Source organism: Eublepharis macularius, chromosome 3 (assembly GCF_028583425.1).
Source record: "Eublepharis macularius isolate TG4126 chromosome 3, MPM_Emac_v1.0, whole genome shotgun sequence".
NCBI classification, from domain to species: Eukaryota; Metazoa; Chordata; class Lepidosauria; order Squamata; family Eublepharidae; genus Eublepharis; species Eublepharis macularius.
Window position 1 is genome coordinate 164,210,205 of NC_072792.1, and position 22,802 is coordinate 164,233,006.

The 22,802-nt window shown below is 41.6% G+C and overlaps 1 protein-coding gene across 1 annotated transcript in view; it reads left to right on the forward strand.

Annotated features, from left to right (window-relative positions):
- The first annotated feature begins 1,562 nt into the window (after window positions 1-1,562).
- The window catches only part of TRPC6 (transient receptor potential cation channel subfamily C member 6), a 110,929-nt gene continuing 89,689 nt past the window's right edge, over window positions 1,563-22,802 (forward strand). The window contains exon 1 of the mRNA XM_054973969.1: window positions 1,563-1,696. Within this exon, the coding sequence (XP_054829944.1) occupies window positions 1,563-1,696 (134 nt within the window). The remainder of the gene's footprint in view (window positions 1,697-22,802) is intronic.

A 22,802-nucleotide genomic window follows, 5' to 3' on the forward strand; every position in this document is an offset into this window, starting at 1 on the left:
TGGCAATGTGACAATAAAGTAGGCAAATCTAAGTCAATGCAATAAGGTAGGCTAAAATCAGTACAATTAGTACGCCTTCAAAGTGGGGAGTGGGTGGAGAAGGGAGTTGAAAAGATGTGTACTTTTCAAGCACGATTTTAATTAATCATTTGTGAATCTTAAACATGGTGAGCAATTAATGAATGGTATTTAAAGTGACACAGAGATCCCTTACCTTTCCTGTCTCATGTTTACTAGAGGCTGCAGTCCTCTGCAAATCTTACCTAGGAGTAGGTCCCATCAAACATATTGAAGCTTCCTACTATTGAGCATGCATGCATAGGGCTGGGAGTGTGTTAAGGGCAGGTTTAGCAGACTTGTGGGCTGGAAGCACAGGTGTTTCCCTTACTTTGGGGGCATGTGAGTTATGGGGACTTGATGATTTGCATTTAGCAACTCTTTGTTACTATTAAATAATAGTTTAGCCAAATCATCCTGCAGTTTTGAACCAGAGGGCTGTGCAGAATAGAAAACCAGATGTCTAATAATCAACATGCCAAGGGGAAAACAAATCTGTTGGCACGTCCAGATAAACACAATTTTTTAGGTATCCACTTCTCATGAGGCTGAAATATATTTTCATCTACAAGCCTTATCCTTGCATTTACATGAAAGTCCTGCTATTGTTTAAACAGAATTAGTGATTTTTTAAAAAAACAAGGCAGACTTGTTAAACCTGTTTCTTGAGAAGGCAGATTAATCGCCAGCCATGATAACAAGTGTGGTATCTCTCTTCCCTCAAATACAAGAGCTGGTTTCCAAAGAGCACCGATTTATTTACACAGGATTATTCTAAAAAGCATCCTTCTTAAGAACATATTAGGTCCTTGAAAGCATTCTGTAAACAGGATGCCTCTGAGGGTTTTTCTTTTCACGATGCATTATTATTTCTCAGCGTAAGACGAAAACATAACGGTTGCAAGTGTGGGTGGCAGGCAACCGAAAGGAGTAGCCGAGGGTGCATATCTGGGCAGGGCTAGAACTTTTTTTTTCCTCTCCCGATTTTCTTCTCTCTTTTTTTCTGGCTGGCGGGAAGCGTATAAACTTTTAAAGCCCCCTCCCCGGCCTTTTTTTTTTTTTTTTTTTTGCAAGGGCTGGTTGGATCATGACGACTTGGGAGGGTGGTTATCGCTGGTTGACATAGTAACTCCTCGCCTCCTCTCCTCACAGTCTGTGGCTCGAGGGGCTGTTTGGCGCGCCTTGCGAGCAGCCTGCATGGACTGGCGGGCGCGACCCAGGCAAGGAAAGGGGCTGCGCGCTTGGCTCCGGCTCGGTCTCTGGGGCTCCCGAAGCCCCCTCGCGGCTCCCCTGCCTCAAAATGGGGCCGCCGAGCCGCCCAAACGCAGACTAGGGTTTGGACTCCTCTCCGCGGGCCACTGGGCGGCGAGAGCAACTCAGCTCTGAGGAGAGTCGCGCCTCCTCTGCGCCTGGTTTTCCCTTGTGGCGCGGGGGAATAGCCGCCTCGTCCCTTCCTAAAGCGGCTGGGATTGCCTGAGGAGCCCGAGAAGGGGGGAATCAACATCATGAGCCAAAGCCAGCCTCGGAAAAGCGGCTCGCCGGGCAGCGGAGCCAGGAGGAACGACAGCCAGGACTATCTGCTCATGGACTCGGAGCCCTGCGAGGAGAACTGCATGGCGCCCTACGCTTATTACCCCGCGTGAGTGGCTTTCCCGCCAGGGAAGGGATGGGGCAGAAATGCGAAGGGTGGTGCGAGAGGAAGGCGTCGGCGCGCGCTCTGAGACAGGCGCTGCAACAGGCTGAGGAGAAGGCGCTGCTGTCCTGCTCAACGGTGGTGGGGTGTACTGGCGAGGGGCAGAGGAGAGGGCGGGTTGGACGTCTCCCCTTTTCTCCCTCTGCCCTCCGCGCCCCGGGCCGGACTCCGGGGACAGGCAGAAGTCAAAGAAGCGCAGTTGAGGAGAGGAGTTGAACCTGTTGCGCCGCTTCTCGCTTTGCTCGCCCGGCCGAAGCGGGAGGCTTGGCGGGTTGGAGGACGGCGAAGCGAGGCGGGGCTTGAGGGGCTTGGGGAATGGAGGGGCTTGGGGCTGGGTGAGGCGAAGCAGTTGAAGCGGGAGGCTGGGGCGGTAGAAAGGACGTGTTTCTTGGGGGCTTATTATGTTCTCCAAAACATGGCTTAGAAAATTGGCAAGGGGAGGGGGGGAATCAAGCTAAAAACGTCGAGAAAATTGGACTGCACAGGTAGCCTAGAGTCGCCAGCTCCAGGTTGGGAAATTCCTAGAAATTTTAAGGATGGAGGCTGGAGAAGGTGGGGTTTGGGGAAGGATCTCAGTAGGGTATAATAGTGTAAAGTCCACTCTCCAAAGTAGCCATTTTCTCCTCTGTGGCCTGGAGATCAGTTGTGATACCTGGAGATCTCCAGGCCCCACCTGGAGTATGGCAACCTTATGTGGGTGTGGAGAATGAGGAAGATATTGTCTGCTACAGTTAATCTCTAGACTTCGGTTTTGTTGTTATCCCATCCTCCCTCCAAGGTGTTGTTATCCCATCCTCCCTCCAAGGTGATGCACATTTTATCCTTACCCTTTGTCCTCACAACAACCTTATGAGGTAGGCTAGGCTAAAAGCACCCCTGAAATTAGGATGTGGGTGGCGTCTGTCCAGATTTGTACGGTTATGTGCATGTGGGGCTTGTAGTAAGAGAAGGGGACAGCGGAGGTAATATTTGTGGAGTGTGCAACACAAGTGCCATTGGCATTTGTGGCACACCTGAACAGGGAGCAGGGGGATCTGTAGACTGGGCAACAATACAAAAACAGGGGTTTATTCTTCCCTGCTTCATCTGTGCTGTGTTTCTGGCTGATTCATAGCTAGAGAAAAGAATCATGTGAAAAGAAGTGAGAGGTTACATGTGTGCTATATAATTGCCATACTTTGGATATGACTTGCAACTGCTGTAAAGGTTGACTCCCACCAGAGTATGTTCCTCCCTGCCCAATTTTGGATTTGTGCAATATCAAGGGTTTCTCTCTATGTACCAGCAGTTTTATGAGTAGTAGTGAGGAGAAATGTGTAGAGTAGAGACAGAAGCTCTCTATAAAATGTATAGGATTTTCTAATGGCACTGGATGTGTGTGGGAGTGACAGAAATATGGGACTGAGCAGAGCATGTGTGTTTGCACTGCAAAGTCGGAGTGATAGTAGTGAATGATGTCGGGTATTTGTAAGAGGATAGTGGTGAGCGAGTTGCATTCTGTACACTGTACAAGGCAGATTTATCACTGACTTTAGTTGTGTTAGTCTGTTGCAGCGAAAATAAACAGTAGTTCTGGTGGCACCTTAAAAGGCTAACAAAATTTTATTCCAGCAGGTGGACTAGAGCCCACTTCTTAAAATGCATTAAGTAGATCCTGGAGTGTAGTTTTGTTAGTTTTTAAGGTAGTGAAAGACTTCTCATTAGTAACTTTAAACATCCCAGCTGAGCCTTTGGAGGTTTATAAGAATGCAAAGACATAAAATCAATAGTGTTTTCCTTGGGTGGTTAAAGTACTAGTAAATTGTGAACGTTAAAAAGGGCCATATACTCTGCCAGGCCATTGATCTATTAACCTCGGTAGTAACTTTTTTGGCTGCCCATAGCTCTCCACTTACATGTGATGTTTGATCTTTCTTACATGTGATGTTTGAAATTGATCCAGGTTCCTTCACGGTGAATAATAATAATAATAATAATAACATTCGATTTATATACCGCCCTTCAGGACAACTTAATGCCCACTCAGAGCGGTTTACAAAGTGTTATTAAGTGCATGTGCTCTACCACTGAGCCATAACCTCCTCTTCATAAAGTTAGATGCAAAGATTTCTGGACCAGCCTTCTCCTTTATGTGCTAGTTGCTTCATTTAGCCCTCATTTGTCTACTCCAATGAGTATCAGTTCAACAGGATGTCCATCAAAGGTCTTTCCCAACACCTGCTGACACCTATCAGATTGAACTTGGAACTACGATGGTGGAGCCCTGGCTCAGTGGCAGAACATTTAGTGATTCCACACATGTTGGATAATGCACTTCCAATCCTCTTTATAGATCATTTGTGTGCGGAACAAAAAATCCACTTCAAATGATTGATAAAAGTGCATTGAAAGTGCATTATCCAGCGTGTGCGGAATCAGCCATTAGCTTGGCATGCAGAAGGTCTCAGGTTCAGTCCCTGGCATCTACAGCTAAAAAGGATTAAGTAGTATATGAAGTGGAAAGCCTCTACCTGAGACCCTAGAAAGTCAACGTACATAGTACTGACCCGATTCAGTGCAAAACAGGTTACTGTGTTACTACACCATTCTCAATCTAAAGTCTCCAGCAGAAAAAAGAGTCTTTCCCATAACCTGCTATTCTGTAACTGGCAGGAATGGAATCTGGAGGCTTCTGCGTAGTGACCTCAAATGTGTGTCTTGCTCTTCCAGTGCATGTTTATGCAGAGTCCTAATCTCAAGTGATTGTGAAAACAGATTGATGCGCTGGGTGGATGCAAATTTCCGATCTTGGATATCTGCTGGAGGAAGACTGCAAAGTGGCTTGGGGAGCAGTGGCCAGCGGTGGTTTGCAAAAGAGTTTGGCTGCTGCTTTGTGGAGATCCTTATTTAGACAATGATGGGCCTCCTTAGACCTACTGGAGGATATGACAAAATGGCATCAGAGGCTGAGGGTGTCTGAGTCAGTACTGTGTAGACACTGCTTACTTGACCAGGCATGTCCAATATGGGCCGCTGATATAAGCAGCTGTGCCTGGTGTACCTGGACAGCCAGCAGCTAGTCCTGCCTTCACCGCTGCCTTGTAATGTGTGTCTTTCTCTGCTGCTATCCCATGACATTTGCTGGTGAGAACATGGAGGCTTTCTTCCAAGTCACTGGTTCTATATACCACTGCCCATTTTGTGAACTATGACTACTGTGAGAGGAAATTAGAAAAATATTGAGTACAGATAGTTAGGGTTGCCAGCTGGTCTGGAGAAAAATGCCCTGTCCCTTTATATGAGGCTTAGTGGAATGTAATTTGCCAGGTTATGTTTTGATGTTCGGTCTACTTCTCACTGCTGTACTAAAGTGTTCTGAGGGTACCACTTCAGAATGCAAATAGGTTCTCATATGACTGACTTGCTTCTCCCCTGGGGGAATTCTTTCCACTAAGCAATCCAGATGCCAAAACAAACTCCCCCCTCCAAGTTTAACCTAGTCTTCTCTCTGGCTTGCTAGTTTTCATGGGGTGAGAATTGTATCATGTTGAGCCCCCATCTGAATTGGTACAACCTGGATGCAAATTCATCTCTGTAGCCAGAATTCAGGTGTTAGGAAAGCAGAAAGTTTGTGTAATAATAATAATAATAATAACATTCGATTTATATACCGCCCTTCAGGACAACTTAATGCCCACTCAGAGCGGTTTACAAAGTGTTATTATTACCCCACAACAATCACCCTGTGAGGGGAGCAAACTACTTGTTGTTACAAGTTGATGCATTTTTTAAAAAAAAAAACAGCATAATTTGATTGTTGTCTTCTTCCTAAAACATTTATGTAGCTGTTCAATATGACAAATACATATCAGATGAAAAGTATAAGACTCAAAAATACAAAATTTCCACAATCTCAACAAAAAATGTAAGATAGGGAACTAGGATGAAAATTGGAAAAAAACATATTTCTGGGATGAGAGACTGCTGTTAATATATTTGCAACCAATATTGGAGTCCTTTCTAACTGTAGCCCTTGTGGGGATGTTTTATAAACAAATACATCTTTATATTGTATGTAACACAAATGCATAGTATCAGATGGGTAGCCATGTTGGTCTGTAGTAGAAGAGCAAGATTCGGGGAGCTCTGCCTTTCGAAGGCTCATAACCCCTTGAAATGTAATTAGTGTTTAGGTGCTACTGGATGCAAAGCATATAGTATGTATACAAGATTTCTGTGTATACGCAGATAAAAGTGTATATGTAAACCTGTCTAGAAGTTTTCAAGAACCAACAAATCCACCGATCTGAACAACGCTTTCTAAAAATGCCATCCTGTAAATGGGTAAGATTGGCAGCTGCCCATTCATGTGCATTCTCAGTGATGGCCCCCACTTTGTGGAATGGCCTGCCTGTATACCTTAGCTCCAGGCAGTTTGTTGATCTCATTGTTCTCCAATTCTCTAATCCTAGTCCAGTTGCATTGTTCCCTGGTTGTTTTACGATGCCTGATTGCATTGTTTATATTCTGTAATCCACTTTGAGTCCCAGTGGAGAAAGGTGGACTATAAATAAAGTAAAGAAAATAAACACATAATCTTTTAGTTGTAGCCTACAAAACAGAGTGTATTCTGCCTAGAATCCAGTGTATGGAGGACGGAGAGGAGTGGAAAGTACAGGTGCAAAAGAGAAAGGAAATTAAACAGGCCCTCTTCCAGCAGTCAGAAATAGGAATTAATGCTCAATGTTAATGTTTTAAATGGAGTTGATATTTTAAGATTTGTGGGAGAAGATGAGCTTGGATCAAGCTCTTGTATCTGTAGTACATGATTTCCCCACTTCTCTTCTGTAGCATCCTGATATGTCCCCCATCCTGTTCCAGGAGCAGGGCGACCCTCGCGAACACAATTAAGGGGGCATATTGGGCTGTTGCAAGAGCAGGGAGGTGGAGAAATTATGGTATGTGGGAGCAAGGACTTGTGCCTTTGGAAACAGTAGTGAATCCAACTAGGAATATGGTATGGTGGAAAGGAGAGATGTACTGTTTTCTACCACACAGTGCCTTGAGACCGAGAGAGTAGTAGTATCACGAATCACACCAGTATGTGTCACATCCATTTGTGTCTGTGTGAGTGTGGGAGGAAGTAGGTGTATGACAGCTGGACTCCACCTTACATAACAGCAGCAATGATTTCATTTTGGCGGTTGTCCACCATGCATTCCCTCACCCTAATGTGAGGACCATTAACAGAATAAAATGCAGAATGATTGTCATTGACTGCGCACCTTCAGCACAGCCTAGTTAATTAGAAATGCTTTGAGCACTTTCAGAGATGGTTAAAAAAGCCTGGGTTGAAGTCAAGATCAAGCAGCCATAGGCTGTGTTGGCAATATGCAAAGTACCTTGGAAACATGAATGTGAAAGCCAGAATACAAGTAAATTTTCATGTGACACTGGCAGGATGGCCTACAGTGTCTTCCCCTCACCCACTGTCAAACCAGCTCTGTTCAGGATAAGCCAGAGTTCAGCAAAATTGGATTATAACATGTATCGTTTTTTACCTGGCAGTCCTAACCAAAGTGACACTTCTCTAACTCCATTGAAGTCAACAAGCTTTGAAGAGGGTACTTCTGTTTAGGATTCCACTGTTAGTACAGTAATTCTAAAAAGCACTGTAAATGCTGTTCTGTTTAAATAATTAGGAAGAAGAATTTCAGCCTAAATTGGTGTGTGCATGTGTGTCTGTTGATATAACAACAAAACTACATTTGATTTATATACCACCCTTCAGGACAATTTAACGGCCACTCAGAGTGGTTTACAAAGTGTGTTGTTATTATCCTGACAACAATCACCTTGTGATGTGGGTGCGGCTGAGAGAGCTCTGAGAGAGCTGTGAGTGACCCAAGTTCACCCAGCTGGCTTCAAGCGGAGGAGTGGGAAATCAAACCGGGTTCTCCAGATTAGAGTCCCGCGCTCTTAACCACTACACCAAACTGACTTATCAGTAAGTACCTCTGAATTAAACCGTACGATTAAGAATATGGATGTTTGAAACAATCTCCATATTGTAATGTGACTGGGTTAAAGTCATCCTCCATGTAAGGGGGAAAAAAAGAAAGAAGTGATTACATGAAGCTACCTGACAAGAATCTGAAATATTCTCTGATGGCTCTAAGAGGTATACTTTCTATCTCACTAATATTCTTCCTTTGTATTTTAAATACTTAACGTGAGTCATTTGGTTATCCATCGCTCTTTGATTTATGCCACTTGAAGTCGTCAAGTTATATTGACACAGCTAGGCACAGAAGTGAAATGCTAGTAGGAGTCAACATCTGTAGGAAAGCAATTAAAATGATGAGGTTCAGTAGCTATAAAGAGTATATACTCAACATAAAAAGTCTGCCCTAGTATTAAAACAAGCTCCTTTAGTAACTTTGGGGGTAAAATATGCTTAAGCAAGTGTGGTATTTTGAGTTTTATGGTGTCATCCTAAGTCGAATTACACCCTTCCATTGAAGTCAGTGGGCTTAGAAGAGTGAGACTTTGTTTAGGATTACACTGTTTGATTTACAGTCTTTAGATAAAGAACAAATAATCTTTCCACCTGCTGAAATTTCTGTGCAATAATTTGCATGGGGTGAGGGTGGGGAAGTGCAGGGAAGAAACAAGAGGAGTTAGGTACGGAAAGGAAAACTGGGATTGCATGACAGCCAAATTTTATGCCTGCATGTTTGGAAATCATAAAGTAAATGTAAATGTGAATAAGATTACAGCCTTAGCTAATGCTGTCACATTGATTAATGTGAGCGTGAGTTCCATTGATAGTTGTATATACATTGGCTGTTCACTGCAGGGGGATGCTCTGTGTTTACTTATAGAAAATGTTCTTTGCAGTAGAAGTTGGAATGCGAAACAACTGATGGTAGTTAGAGCTGAAATGAAATTAGTGGCTGCAACTAGAAGGTCAGTGATTTAGACCTCCTGTAAACAGAATTACATGCTTTTAAAACCATTGGCCTGAATGGGCTTAGAAGGGCTTGACTCTGCTTAGGATTGCACTGTAAGCACCTGTGTGGGGAGGAGAATTCAGATCAGGTGCCAAATTGGCCCCCATTCTCCTTTTAGCTTACTTTAAAAAAAAAAGGTAATAACTGAAGATTTTTTGTGTGCCTTTTGGCACTTGTGCACACATTTGTATCGTTTTGATGTTGTTTTTCGCAGCCCTATTTTCATCTTCTGTGATGGAATGATGATCCATGTCTCATTAAGGCTTCCAGATGTCCAGATTAAAGATTTTATCTTAAATTCTGATCAGTGTTTAGACCTTGAAGTGAGACCTGAAAACAGATTTTACTACTTTTAGAGAAACAGTTTGTCAGTACAAAATAATTTATTGGGTTCTTCTTGCAGTGCTTTCCCCACCAAGACATAGAGACTCCTCTTAAGAGTTTAATAATTTCTTTATTAAAATAAACTCTAGTCTTTTAAATAAAGCAAGATATCAAAATATAAATGCTTATTAAAACCTACAAAGATGGTGCAGATAAAGGCAAGAAGAAATAAGTCTCCTAACATTTCTCAATTAAATCTAAGTTTAAGTGCATTGAAGTTCCCGTAACATACATTACAAAATTAAGTTTTTCACCTAGATCATTATGAGGTTTCTTTCAGCCCTAACTTTGGTCTACTATCTGCATTAGTACTATTGTATGTTATCCTATGCAGCTATCTAAGATCTTTTTTTATGCGATAGCATAAACTATGATTTGTTTGAGATTTAATTATTCATATTTTCTATCATGTGACATTCTGCCTGGCCAAAAATTAACACTATGTCCAACTGTAAGATAAGAGATATAAATCAGTAAAGATGATGGAAAAAGTTAAGTGGCCCATTCTAACAATTAGAGAACATTTATCTGATACTGTCTGCTATTTTTAATTGGCTGTCAAAGATGAAGGAGCACCTTGTAGTTATACAACATGCTAGAAAAAAACTACAGTAAAGTTCATACAGCGTTCACTAGGAAACATGTGTATCACCAAATATAATGTGCCCTAATCCATATTTCCATGATATTTCCTTCTTTGCCTTCACAACCCTTGGCCTCATTTTCTTGGAATATTATTTATTCCTGTTGGCTATATAAACTGTTTGGTTTGTATGAGAGCCAGTGTTAGACTGCTGGACTAGCATCTGAGTGACCTCAGTTCAAATCCCCGTTTTGCCATGGAAGCTTGGGCCAGTCACACTCTCTCAGCCTAACCTACCTCGCAAGGCTGTTGTGAGGATAAAATGAAGGATAGGAGAACAATGTAAACCACTTTGTGTTCCCATTGCGGAGAAAGGCGGGGTGTAAATGAAGTGAATACATTGTTTGGTGTTTGATGGCACGGTGCTGCAGCTGATGCTGTGGATATTTGCAAACAAAACCGTGAGAGCTCAACCACAATCAGATTAAATGGCAAAGAAGTCTGAATCTGAGGATGGAGAGAGCCAACGGGAAAAAAAATAATGTCGAAAGGAAGTAGCTAGGGAAACAAGAGGACATCAAACAATAATGAAACAATGTAAATGCACATAGAGTATTTCTTCTGCTATCAAGTTCAGCGACTATATTGACAAGTAAATATTGAAATTAGAGAACATTTGGTATAGCCCTGTTATCATTGTTAATATTCACACACTGGGCCCTGCTCTTCTCAGACAGCAAGCCTCCTGATGGGACTTCTCTGTTCGCTAATAGTGCAGTCTACGAAAAGTTGCAATCTAATAAGTCTGTTGATGTCAGTGAGTTGACAAGCGTGTCACTCTGGCTGATTCTGCACACGTTGGATAATGCACTTTCAATGCACTTTATCAATCGTTTGAGGTGGATTTTTTGTTCCGCACATGAAAAAATGCATTCCAAATGATGTATAAAGAGGATTGGAAGTGCGTTATCCAACATGTGCGGAATAAGCTGCTGGCGTTTAGGAATGCACTGCAAGAGCTGCTGGGAAGGTCCTGATGAAATCCCCTCTAGAATGGAGCTAATGAGAACCTTCCGTTTTAGCTTGCATTTTGGGCTATTTCATAATTAGCTTATATTGCTGCTGGATGCCTTCTTGATTATTTTGCTATTTCTGTTCTTTTAATTTTTTTAATATCAGTGTTTGCAGCTGATCTGAATCTTCAGAGAAATCAGCTTTGAAAGATTTTTCGTATAAGTGTTACCATTTACCATTTATTCAACCAGAGCAGAAAGTTTTAGGAACTTTCAAAAAGATCTTGACCTGGGCTGCGATACTAAGAACACTTTCCTGGGAGTAAGCCACATTGAATAAAATGGGGCTTACTTCTGAGTATACCTGCTTAGGCTTGCCCCCATCGTCTCTCATTAGAGGTCCCGAAGGCACCCTAATAGTAAAGATGAGCTTGAATTCTAATTTTAAAGGTTAGATTTGAATATGCCCATATAAGTTTTTCATTCCTCTTGGTAGAATAAACCCATAACCCTTAACTTTTGCACTGTTTTCTGTTTCCTCATGCTGAATTTTTCATATAAAAATGCCTGCATTTTTCAGTGTTATTTATGTACCAGTGACACATAAATGATATAAAATTGGCATAGGCATATAAATGGTATAAATGAATGAAAATAAAAACCAGGGACAAAATGAGATGGACCAAAAATTAATAACAACAATTACATGTAGAATCAAAAAAGAAATGAAAGGAATGAGTTGTATCCGCTCATTCCTTATTTAAAAGAGGTGGGTTAAAAGGAAGACCAGCAAGTGAAATTCTAAAAAGCAGAAAGACAAGAAGGGAAATGAAGTGCAATGAAGAAAAAAATATAGTCTTGGGGGAAGCTTAGAGATTGATAACTACAGGCACAGCTAAGACAAGTTAGAGAATGATAAAGCTATCATTGCAACAAGGCCAATTATTTGAACAAAGCTGTTCTAAATCCATGAAGAGAGAGTCTGCTTTCACACACACATTGGATTTAGTGTTGCCAGGTCCTCCTACCCTTTCCAGGAAGTGGTGTCATCGTGTGGGCCATGTGCCGCCCTGGTTATAGTAGCAGAGGGTATTTGACACCAATAACAAGAGAAGGAGCATCTTTTCTTTCTCTGTTTTTGTATTGTTGGCCTGGTATTCAGAGGCATTATGTCTGTAACTTGTGAAGTTGGTATGTTTATGGTGGGGAAGAAAAAAATTTAAACCCTCTGCAGGGTGAGAAGAAAAAAATCTGTTTAGACTTGACCCAAATGCTGTAGCATTTTGCAGAAGCAGAATCTTAATGACTTCTCACCAAAGTTGTAGGAGCAATAAAAGTTTGTGTTATGGTAGGTGTGGAATGATTAGCACTTCACAAATGTAAAGGGAGTAAGCTAGCCTCAAGTAAAAAGATTACAGCTTTTATTCCCCTACAGTTATCTTATTAATCTTATGTCATACAAATGAAAAGACATCTTCAGTCATGTGGGATAGAAAGTCCAATATTGTATTTTTCCTCCCCACATATTTAAATATCTTTTTTGTCTTTCTAGATGTGCTAAGTCTGTTGTGCTGCAGATCAGCCATCTCGTTTTACATGGGCCAGGCTGGTGTATGTGGTATTTGCCCTCTTTTGCTAACATTATTTAAATTATTTAAACTTGAAACAGAAAAACATCCAGAAAACTTTTCAATTCAAATTTTCCTGGAAAACCAACATTACTGGGTGTCTTCCTGTATCTGCCAGACTCCTCACATGCCCACAAGTTCTACACGTTCTAAATCTATTATCATTTATTTATCAAGCATATATTAAAAGCCTAAAGTATTGTTTTATGAGTCTGCAAGATTGCTTGCAGAGTTCTAGAACGTCAAGCAGCTAGAGATTCAGAAGCAGGCCCCTGCATCTATCAGGGCAGTTTGTGGGCCGGGTCTGCCGCCTGTACCTCTACTTTTCTGCAGTTCTGTCCTACCAATAGCAGGTAGGTGTACAGCAGCATTTGGTCTGGTGAGGCCACGTGACTTGAGATGCTACTAAAAACCCACTGAGGTCTCTTGAACTTCCAAGGTCTTGCCTGAGTCATTGCTCTGGGATTTGTTGCTTTGATGTGTTATTGGTGTGATATTTAAAATTTAGTTAAGTAGGCATGCAAAAGTACCTATATAGAATATCATCAATAGAAATAGCCTTCTAAATGATATCCGTAACATATAACCTTCTCTGAACCTATAACATAGTGGGGGGGGGGGGCGGGAAATGATAAGCTAATTGTTACAGGGCAAATGGTAGATCTGTGTATCCGCTGCATGGTATATGGGGCAGGTGATATGTTATGACAAGGCGAAAATACGTGCTGTGAAAATATGATCTTCCTGTGATTAATGGGGAACAACTTGCATATTTCCCTGGAAGGTTCACAGGCAAAGCTTCATAACTTGTACAGTCATTTAGAGCCAGAACTTATATTAAACTGTCTGTCTATTTGGAGAACACCATAAATTAAGACAGCTGGATGGATTGATTGATTGTGCAGTTTGGTGGAGAAGTCTTTGCTTACATAATAAACTCCAGTTTCATTAGGTTGTGAATCAGCAGTACACATCCTAAATGAACACAGTATGTAGCTTGTATCTATGTGCAGAAATGCAAGGAAACACCCATTCGTACCACTTGCATATGAAGTTTTGCATTCTTCACAAGAAAACACATGTTTGCAGCTGTTAACATAGAGTCCAAATATTGTCACAGTGTTTGAAAGGTAAGGTATACACACAGGGCTGGCGCGCCCATAGAGGCCACGTAGGCGGTGGCCTCAGGTGCGAGGGCACTGGAGAGGCGCTGGAGGGGGTGTCAGTGATACAGAAGAAACTGTTCTGTTATATAGACAACTGAGACAGCAACTCTTGCTTTTTTGGAAGAAAGGGCCACTAAATAAAAATAGGACTTACTTCTGAGTAAACTTTCTTAGTATTTCTCCTTAAATTAACTAAACATTTCGAGCTCTAATTTTTGTTTGCCTTTCCACTTCCAATTTGGATGATATGCTCAGGGACCCAAAGCATCCTTTCTGACAAATTTCATAAATATAGCAGAAAGGGTCCAGTTTCATAGGCATTTAGCAGTAAAATCCATAGCAGAGTTGCACATTTCTGAGTCCTTTGAAGTCAACAGGTTTAAAAGAGGGGCATTCTGTTTTGAATTGCACTGAAAACTTCGGGCTGGGCATATGGAGGGTATTTAGCTGTCAGTTATACAGAAAATCTCTCTCTCTCGCTCTCTCTCTCTCTCTCTCTCTCTCTCTCTCGCACAGATACACACACACACACATTTTGTAATTGCAAAACAAAACACTTGATAGAAAATCCATTACTGTTCAGTAGTATGTCCCAACTGTGAATACAGTTTCTGACAGGAAAACTCTTGGAACAATAGAACTCAGCAAAGCAATTCATGCTATATGTTCTGTGCACAGGAAGGAAACCTGCAAACACAGTCCTTGTGGGTGATAAAATTATTGCTGGTTGGCCAATGTGCTTGTTGGTCAGTTCCATGTTTGCTGGAACCATTTCTTTCCCTTCCCTCAGCTCTGTTTTGTGGAAACAAGTCAGTATCAGTGAAGGGGCAGAATGAAGAAGGTTTACTACCTTTCGGCAGTAGCTTGTGGGGTAGGCCGCACCTATCCCAACTCATTGAGGGCTCCTGAAGGGATGGTGAGAGCAGCGCTGCTGGGGCCACAGAACTTTGCAGATGCAGAGCTACTGAGTGGCTTTTTTGGAATCTGATGCGAGCTTGAGGTGGTTACATCCTTTGCGGTAGAACCACTCAGTGACAGCTCTACTGCCACTTGTTGGTGCTTTAGTTGCAGTAGTAGTTTTAAAGAACAGTGTGTTTGGTTCAGTTTTTAATTTATTTTTACATTAGCACATCCCGCCCCCTTTTGATCTTGTGGATATGTTTGGAATTTTGAGAGGGAGTGCTGAGTGCCACCCCAAAATGGCTGCCTCAGGAGGTGGAGCCAAACACAGAATGGCTGCCACACTTTGCAAAAGCATTGCAGAAGAGGAATTAAAAGAAACAAAGGAAAGCTTGAGGAAGGGAGCTTTCTGAACAGCTTGGTGGGTACCATGGAAAGTATTGGCATGTGCCATGGTGGCCACGGGTGCTATGTTGGGGAACCCTGCCCTGGAGGAAGCAAGTTCCCATTCATATGAAGCCTGTCCTGTTGGCTGTCACCATCATTTCATAGCCACTACACTTCTACTAGTAACTCCGCTCCAGTATCCACAGAGTGCTGTTTGACTGGGCACTGTACAGCCAGTGTCATTTGTGAAAGGAGAAGATTATAGCAGTTGAGGGTTGGAGTGGTCATTTTTTTTTTACATAAAGATGTTTTCTTTAACTCTTGTTAAAATAACATTAATTCCCTTGTATTTAAGAGTCTCCTATATTAGAGTTCCTTCATGTTTAATTGTGGCTGTCCAGCATGAAAAGTTATGCATCTTTGCAGATTGCTGCTCTTTGTGTTATTAAGGCCAAACACATAATCCTTTGATTATAGGTCAGCGAATGTCAGTGAATGTCACATAATATTAATATGAAACAAGAGGGTGTAGAACTCATAGTCCCTGAAAATGAAACATCTTTGTGAAGTAGAAAAAGAAGCAGGCCAGATGTCTCAATGGTATTAAATATATAATATTACTATGTACTAATTTCAAGGAGGAATTTTGGGATATGCACAAACAATGTTTCCAAAAGTCAAACTTAATCTCGCGATGCTGGTTTTCTCTTGAGGCAAGCGCTCCTTATGCTAGCAGTGATGATTTATTTACTATAATCACTATAATTAGCTACAGACAGCATATCAGGTGGCTGGGTGCATGCTTACAGTTCAGTGGGTTTCTGGGTTCCTGCATGTCCCAAAGCCCTCATGAGTAGGTCACACGTCACTTAACATCAGCAACATGATTTTGCATGCCATCAAGTTGTCCCATGCTCAGAATTTATTGGCTCAAACTACTGTTTCCTTGTGGTGGTATAAAAGCAATTGTAGTGTACACAATCCAGTTAGAATTCTTGATGCACATTCGCGGTAGTGGAAAAGGCTCGAATGTTAGAGAGACAAGCCATGTCTTTTCCTCCTTCTACTAACAGAGGGAAATGCCGCATTTGTTTGTAAATATTCTTCCTTTTTGGTGAGTTAGAAAGGCAGTCAAATTGCTATTTGAGTAGATTGCAAGCCACTAATTTCAAGCAGAAGAGTGCTATCACTGCTAAGTAAGGTGAAGTTAGTTAAGCTGTTATGCTTGCAACAGTTAGTCTTGCAGGAAATAAATAGGAGTTTTGTGCCAAGCAGAAGAGAAGTGTGCACAGCCCAGACCTTATTCAACTGCTGCTAGTCAGCTAGCAGTATCTTCCCCGTTGCCTTCCCTCCATTTATAATAGAGCAAAAACGTGTTAGTCACAAGACTGTTGATTGGGTTAGTTTGTTTTCTTATAAAGTTTGAAAGAGCTAATAAAGTCATAAAGCAATGTATGCCTGACAACACTGACAGTGCAGTCCTATGCAGAGTTATTCTGCATTGATTTCAGTGGGGTTAGACTGCAGTATGTCCACATAGGATTGCAACAGTCATCTATTTTACATTTGCTGATGTTGCAAACAGTGCTTCATCCAATCTCCATATTATATTGGGGAAATGAGGACAGCATTGCTAGGAGGTGGGGATCTTTGTGACTGTGAGAGCCAAGCTTCAAGTGACGCCTGACACAGGTTGGACACTTGTCAGCTTCCCTCAAGTTTTGATGGGAAATGTAGGCATCCTGGTCTTGCAGCTGTAATGGCGAGCCAAGCTGTAAAACCAGGATGCCTACATTTCCCATCAAAACTTGAGGTAAGCTGACAAGTGGCCAACCTGTGTAAGACGTCACTTGTAGCTTGGCTCTGAGAAATGTGTGCGCTTGTGGGTGTGAGCAGAAAGTTCCGTAGTGGAGAGTTGTGGGCATTTTTGTGCCCTGCTAAGTTACAGGAATGGAAGAAGATAAGCCAGGTTGCTGACTCGGCTTTCTAAAAACATCAGGGTATGTAGAACTCGGCAGATTCTGCCTCTGAATCTGTTTTTGTTTCTCACTGTCTCATTCTCTCTTTAAAATGTTGTTACTGAAGGAGCACTATTCAACTGGAGCTGTATACTATAGGTGTGCATATTCAGTGATTAAAGAAACCATAGTAGTTTGGTTCGTGGTACAACAAACACTGGTAACAAGATGACCTTGGTGCAAAGGATGCTGGGAGTGTTACTTGTGATGTCTCATCATGGCCACTGATATTTATGCAGTGAAAAATGGTGGCCATACCCAGATTAGCTGTTTGAAACTAGGAGTCTGAAAGCAAGGAATGTTCGCTGACAAATCAGAAGCTGTTCCATCTGTCTGACACTCAGATCCTTCTTGCATTTTATTTTTGAGCGTTGTTTAGACAGAATGAAATTTGGGATGGATGCTTTTACTGACAGTCAGAGCAGAGGTGGATGTATTTCAATCAAATTCAGCCAGAACAAAACATTTTTTTAAAGATTAGAGTTTTCTATTAGCTCTGGTATTGTTATGGGTGTTTCAAAATACATCTTTCTAACAGGCAGGAGCCACAAAAACTGCAATTATTGCATTCTAGAGTTCTGGAAACTGTAATTCCAATGGCATGTTTTTCATTTGCTACTTATTTTTTATCCTATCAAAATATGTGGACACGTAACTGGATAATGCAGTCTCAGTACACTTTAGCAATCAATCATTTTGCAACTGAATTTTCCTGTACGAAACAGGAAAATCCAGTTACTAACAATTGCTGTAGTGCATTATCCAACATATGTGAAATCAGCCTACTATGGCCGTCGTCACACAGGCCCTTATTTCGTCAGTTTTGCACTAGAAATCGTTTCTTCTGTTATTGTTATTAGAACGGATTCTCCCATCTTTTGACAACTGCTTGCGCTTCCAGTCAGTCACATTAAAAGGGAAAAGCGCAATTCGACAGTCAGTCAAAGTGCATCCAGAAACAGGGCCCTAAAAATCCTGCCCCTTTTAATTTTTTTTTTTTAATATTTGCATTATATCACTCTTCTATTATACCAATGTTGTGCTGGGCCAACCCAAAAGCCAACCGTGATAGGTAGCAGAGGTTTCCCACCCATGGCAGAATAGTGCTATAGCGCTATAAGGCTGACGTTTAAAAAAGAATTACTTTGAGGCTTAATTGCGGGTCGCGCTGGGGCTTGTGGGAGTGTAGGGCAGGAGAATCAGTGTTAGGTGAGACAGATGATCAGGGAGAGTGAGCGTTTTGGTGTTGTGAAGCATTCATAGTCGATCCAGGGCATTCACATGGAAGTGGATAAAGACGACATAAAGAGTCACAAAGCGTGAATTGGGGAGAATGGCAAAATCGCAAGAGAGCCGGAATAAGGTGAGCGTTCAGCGGGAGATGGCACTAGTTTGGCGCTAAATTTATGGCCGTGTGACGACGGCCTATGTCTCTGTCATTTTTTCTGAAATGTATATACCAGTTAGAGAAAACATTTTGAAGTGTCCATGCTACAAATTTTAGAAGGTGAGTCAAACTGTCTTTTGAGAGAATTAATTTGAAGCATAAAGCTTTGAGCTCCGTTATCATTGTGTTTTTTATACAGTGCCTATCACTACACTAACCTTGCCATCCTGAGAAGAGTTACATCCTTTTTAAGCTCATAAACTTCAGAGCAGGATATTAGTTCTTAGTGCAATCCTAAGCAGAGTTATATGCTTTTAAGCCCACTGAAATTTGTGGGTTTACAAGCATGTAACTCTGCTTTAAGATTGCGCTGTTAATTACCAGAGTTACACTGTGTTGCTTGGGGAAAGTCATAAATTGTCGTTTAACCAGAACTTAAAGGCAGAGGTTTTTATTGTAAATAAACAAGAGCCTTTGGAGTCAGTTGCTAGAAAACAAGAGATAGTGTTAATTTTCTTCCCTTCTCCTTCCAAATGTTTGTATATGTGTTTTTTTAAAAAATGTTTTACCTTAGGGGAATAGACCACTTTGGAGTGGCGTCTGCTTCCTTTCTACTAAAAATAATTAGGCTCTGCTGCTAGGCTTGTGTCCCCATCTGTCTGTATTCTGCACCCCACCCAGTAACTAAATTTTAAGAGGCAAAATCCCTGCTAATCTAAGCATGTATTCTTCTCTGCATAAAAGGAGAAGATGTTCCAGAGGTAGCCTCTAGAATGCTCACTCCTTTTGAACTGGAAGAGAGCCAGTTTGGTGTAGTAGTTAAGAGCGTGGGACTCTAATCTGGAGAACCAGCTTTGATTCCCCGCTCCTCCACTTGGAGCCAGCTGGGTAACCTTGGGTTAGTCACAGCTCTCTCAGAGCTCTCTCAGCCCCACCCACCTCACAGGGTGATTGTCATGAGGATAATAATGTACTTTGTAAACTGCTCTGAGAGGGAGTTAAGTTGTCCTGAAGGGTGGTATATAAATTTAATGTTGTTAGTAGTAGTAGTAGTAGTAGTAGTAGTAGTAGTAGTAGTAGTAGTAGTAGTAGTCTGTGTCATCTTCAGTTGGTGTTTACTAGGCAAGATGGTAGAGGTTCCAATCCTTTACAGCTCAGCTGGTGAGTGTCTGGTCTCTCAGGTTTTACATATTGGCCACTGCTGTCTTAGGCTGTGTAAATGATGGAAATACCTTTATCTGCTACATTTTTGTGGGCTGGGTCGCTGTCCAAGGTTCAGGACTAGGGAAGAAAGAAAGGCAACAAACCTTGAAAATACTTTTTCCTTTTTAGCTCTGTTTCTATGTTTATCAGGCAACTGTGGACAGACACTTTGCACTTCATTTCTTTTTTGTACTTTTTACTTCTCTCCTCAAGATCCTTGGAGATCTGTGCACTGCATACACAATGCCAGTTGATATATGTTTACTGAGTATTATTCTTGCAAGGGACGTTCCCAGTCCCCTACCTTTGCTCAGCTCAATAAATATATTACAGCATCAAACAAGGACATAGGCACTAGAAGTTGTAGTCCTATAACCTATGTACAGTGATGACGGAAGGGAGCACTGCTTGTGTACCTAGGTCTGTGTTTGTAATTTCTGCTACAGCACTGCCTCATGGACAAGCCATTTTTGAACTACTGGTAACATATTGGTGGGGAATTAAGTTTTTCTGAATATCGTCAACAAAACAAGCTCTTTCTTGACTTTTAAATTAGTGGACAGGTTCTTTCAGAGTAAATGAATGCCACAAACAGCTGAGAGAATATTCAGCCGTGTTTGACAGTGGTCGAGGTGAGGGATGTCTTAGGCAGTGATCGTTGGTTTGAGAATAGACATTTATAGGAGTGTTTCTGTTTTCCTCTGTGAAATGTTGAAGGACCTTGATCTTAACCCTGTTATATTTAGATAACAGAGCTTATTTATTTTGTATGGTATGAGACAGATGCTGGAGGAAATACAACTCACCCACTTCGTTAACAGTAACATCCTTTATTGGTTCCTCTTGTTTTCATAAAATACAGAAACTTTAAAGCAACATGCCACTCTTTATGTATATGGGTAAAACCCTATTTATATCAATATCAGCCACAAAAATCCAAACATAATGGTTTACTTTATTGATAAAACTACCTTGGAGTACCATCAAAAGTATTTATTGTCACCCTGTTATCACACTAAATGCCTGAAATTCCCAGGCAATATAAAATTGGAAGTCATTCTGTCTGGCAGCCAAATATATTATTTATCTTTCCAGTATCCAAAATTTTAGTTTAGCCTCAGTTAGGATTGAATGACTCTCTCTTTTATCTTTACCTATGAAGTTACACTATTATCCTACTATATAAAAGGCTAAGTGTGTTCTAGACAACTTACCTCCTACCCTGGTGCACCCCCAGATGGTGCTGACATGGAGGGAAGTGCATAAGAGGCAACCTGTCCCTCTGAGAGTGCACTGTGGTGGGAAACCCAGGCCAGGATCAGGCGCAGAACAGGAGGCAATGCCTGCCCCCTACCTTCACCCTGCTGGGATCAGGAGCAGAACAGCTGGCAATACTCGCCCCTCGCCTTCACCTAGCTGGGATCAGGAGCAGAGAAGGTGGCAGTGCCTACCACCTACCTTCACACAGCTGGGAAAAGGAGTGGAGCAGGTAGCAATGCCTGCCCCCTGGGCTTCACCCACCTAGGATCACGAGCAGCGCAGGTAGCAATGCCCTCTCCCTACCTACACTCAGCTGGGATCAAGAGTGGAGCAGGTGAGAATGCTTGCTCCCTGTCTTCACCCAGATGGAATCAGGAGCAGAGAAGGTGGCAATGCCCACCCCCGGCCTTCACCCAGCTGGGATCAGGAACAGTGCGGGTGGCAATGCCTGCCCCTGCCTTCACCCAGCTAGGATTAGGAAAGGAGCAAGTGGCAATGCCCACCCCTCACCTTCACCCAGCTGGGATCAGGAAAGGAGCAAGTGGCAATGCCCACCCCTTGCCTTCACCCAGATGGGATCAGGAGTGAAGCAAGTGGCAGTGCCCACCCCTGCCCCTTTCTAGAGCCTGTTGTATTTTTTCCCAGAACGGGCTTTGTTACTAGTGTATAATGTTTGCAAATGTATATCATGTTTTGGGGGTATAGATAATCCCAAATAAATGAGTTGTTAATGTTTTTGTATTGTATGAGACAGATGCTGGAGGACAGAATGCTTTCCCATAATGGATTGTTTTAAGTTCAGTACAGCACTAAGCACACTGCTGCCTCAGCTATGTTGTACCCTCCTATACTTCTGTGCTGATCTGCCAACTAAGAACATATGTTATAATCTAATGATATGGCCTCTGATACACAGAAGCTTATGCCACAATAAATCTGTTTGGCCTCAAGATGCCACAAGATTCCTTTTAGTTATCAGAACTGTTCAAGAACAGTTCTTTGCCTGGTAAATTGGATCTGTAAATACAGATCTTTCCAGCCTGTTTTCTAGAAACTCTCTCAGCCCATGAAGCTTATCTGATCACCATGGGCGACTCATTGGCTCCTAGGCTTTCCTCTCATGTTCTTGTTCCTCACCTGAAAATCTTGGAACAAAATTTACCTGACAAAGGTCTTATTTTAGGTACTCAGGTGAATTCTGTACGATTCTTGAATCGTTTAAAATTGTGGAAGCTTTTCATTGTCCCTGTTCCTAAACCTTTAACAGGTTTAGGTTTTCTGATTTCCTGAGTCCAGCACTTGAGTTGTCAATTATAAAACATTTTATTTTAAAAAAATAGCAAGGACAGTAAATCACTCGTGCTAACCAGAAGGGACTTTTTGCAAGATCAAGTTTTTAAAAATAGTTTGAGACAAAGGATTTTATAAAAAAGAATAACAATGACCAGGAAGCTTTTAAATGTGGTGACAGAAACCTATTATAGAGGGTAGCTAATTTTTAAGTCTCGCAGATGGGGTTGTTTTCTTGTGCCCATTGTTGTTAAGCTAATGATCATGTGGAATTTAATAAGGCCCCGCATGTATCTTTTGTAGAAATCTAATTAAAAATGTCCCCTGTAATAAACACTTTTATTGTGTATCTGCAAATAACCAATATCCTTTATGTCAATTTGCTCCTGAATTGTATTTAAAATATAAATATGTTCAAAATGTATTAGCTAATTTCTAACTATTAATAATTGTAATAATACCTGTATCTCACACTTACATACTTATATTACATATTTTGAGTATTAAAATAATTCCTAATACTTTGTCTCAATTATCTCCCCAGTATATGGTAAATTAGCATTTTTTAAATGATTATGATATGAACAGCATGGCTTCTCCAGTGAAAAGAAAAACAATATCAGGCATAAGGTGATGAGGGGGACTTCTTCTGAGACCCTGGAGAACCGCTGCTGTTCAGAGTAGACTGTACTGACTCTGGATTTGATTCCATTGGCACTTTAGAGACCAACAAGATTTTCAGGGTGTAAGCTTTCGAGAGTCAGAGCTCTCTTCTTCAGACAGAAGTAGCTTTGACTCTTGAAATCTCCTGAAAATCATGTTGGTTTCTAGAGCCACAACA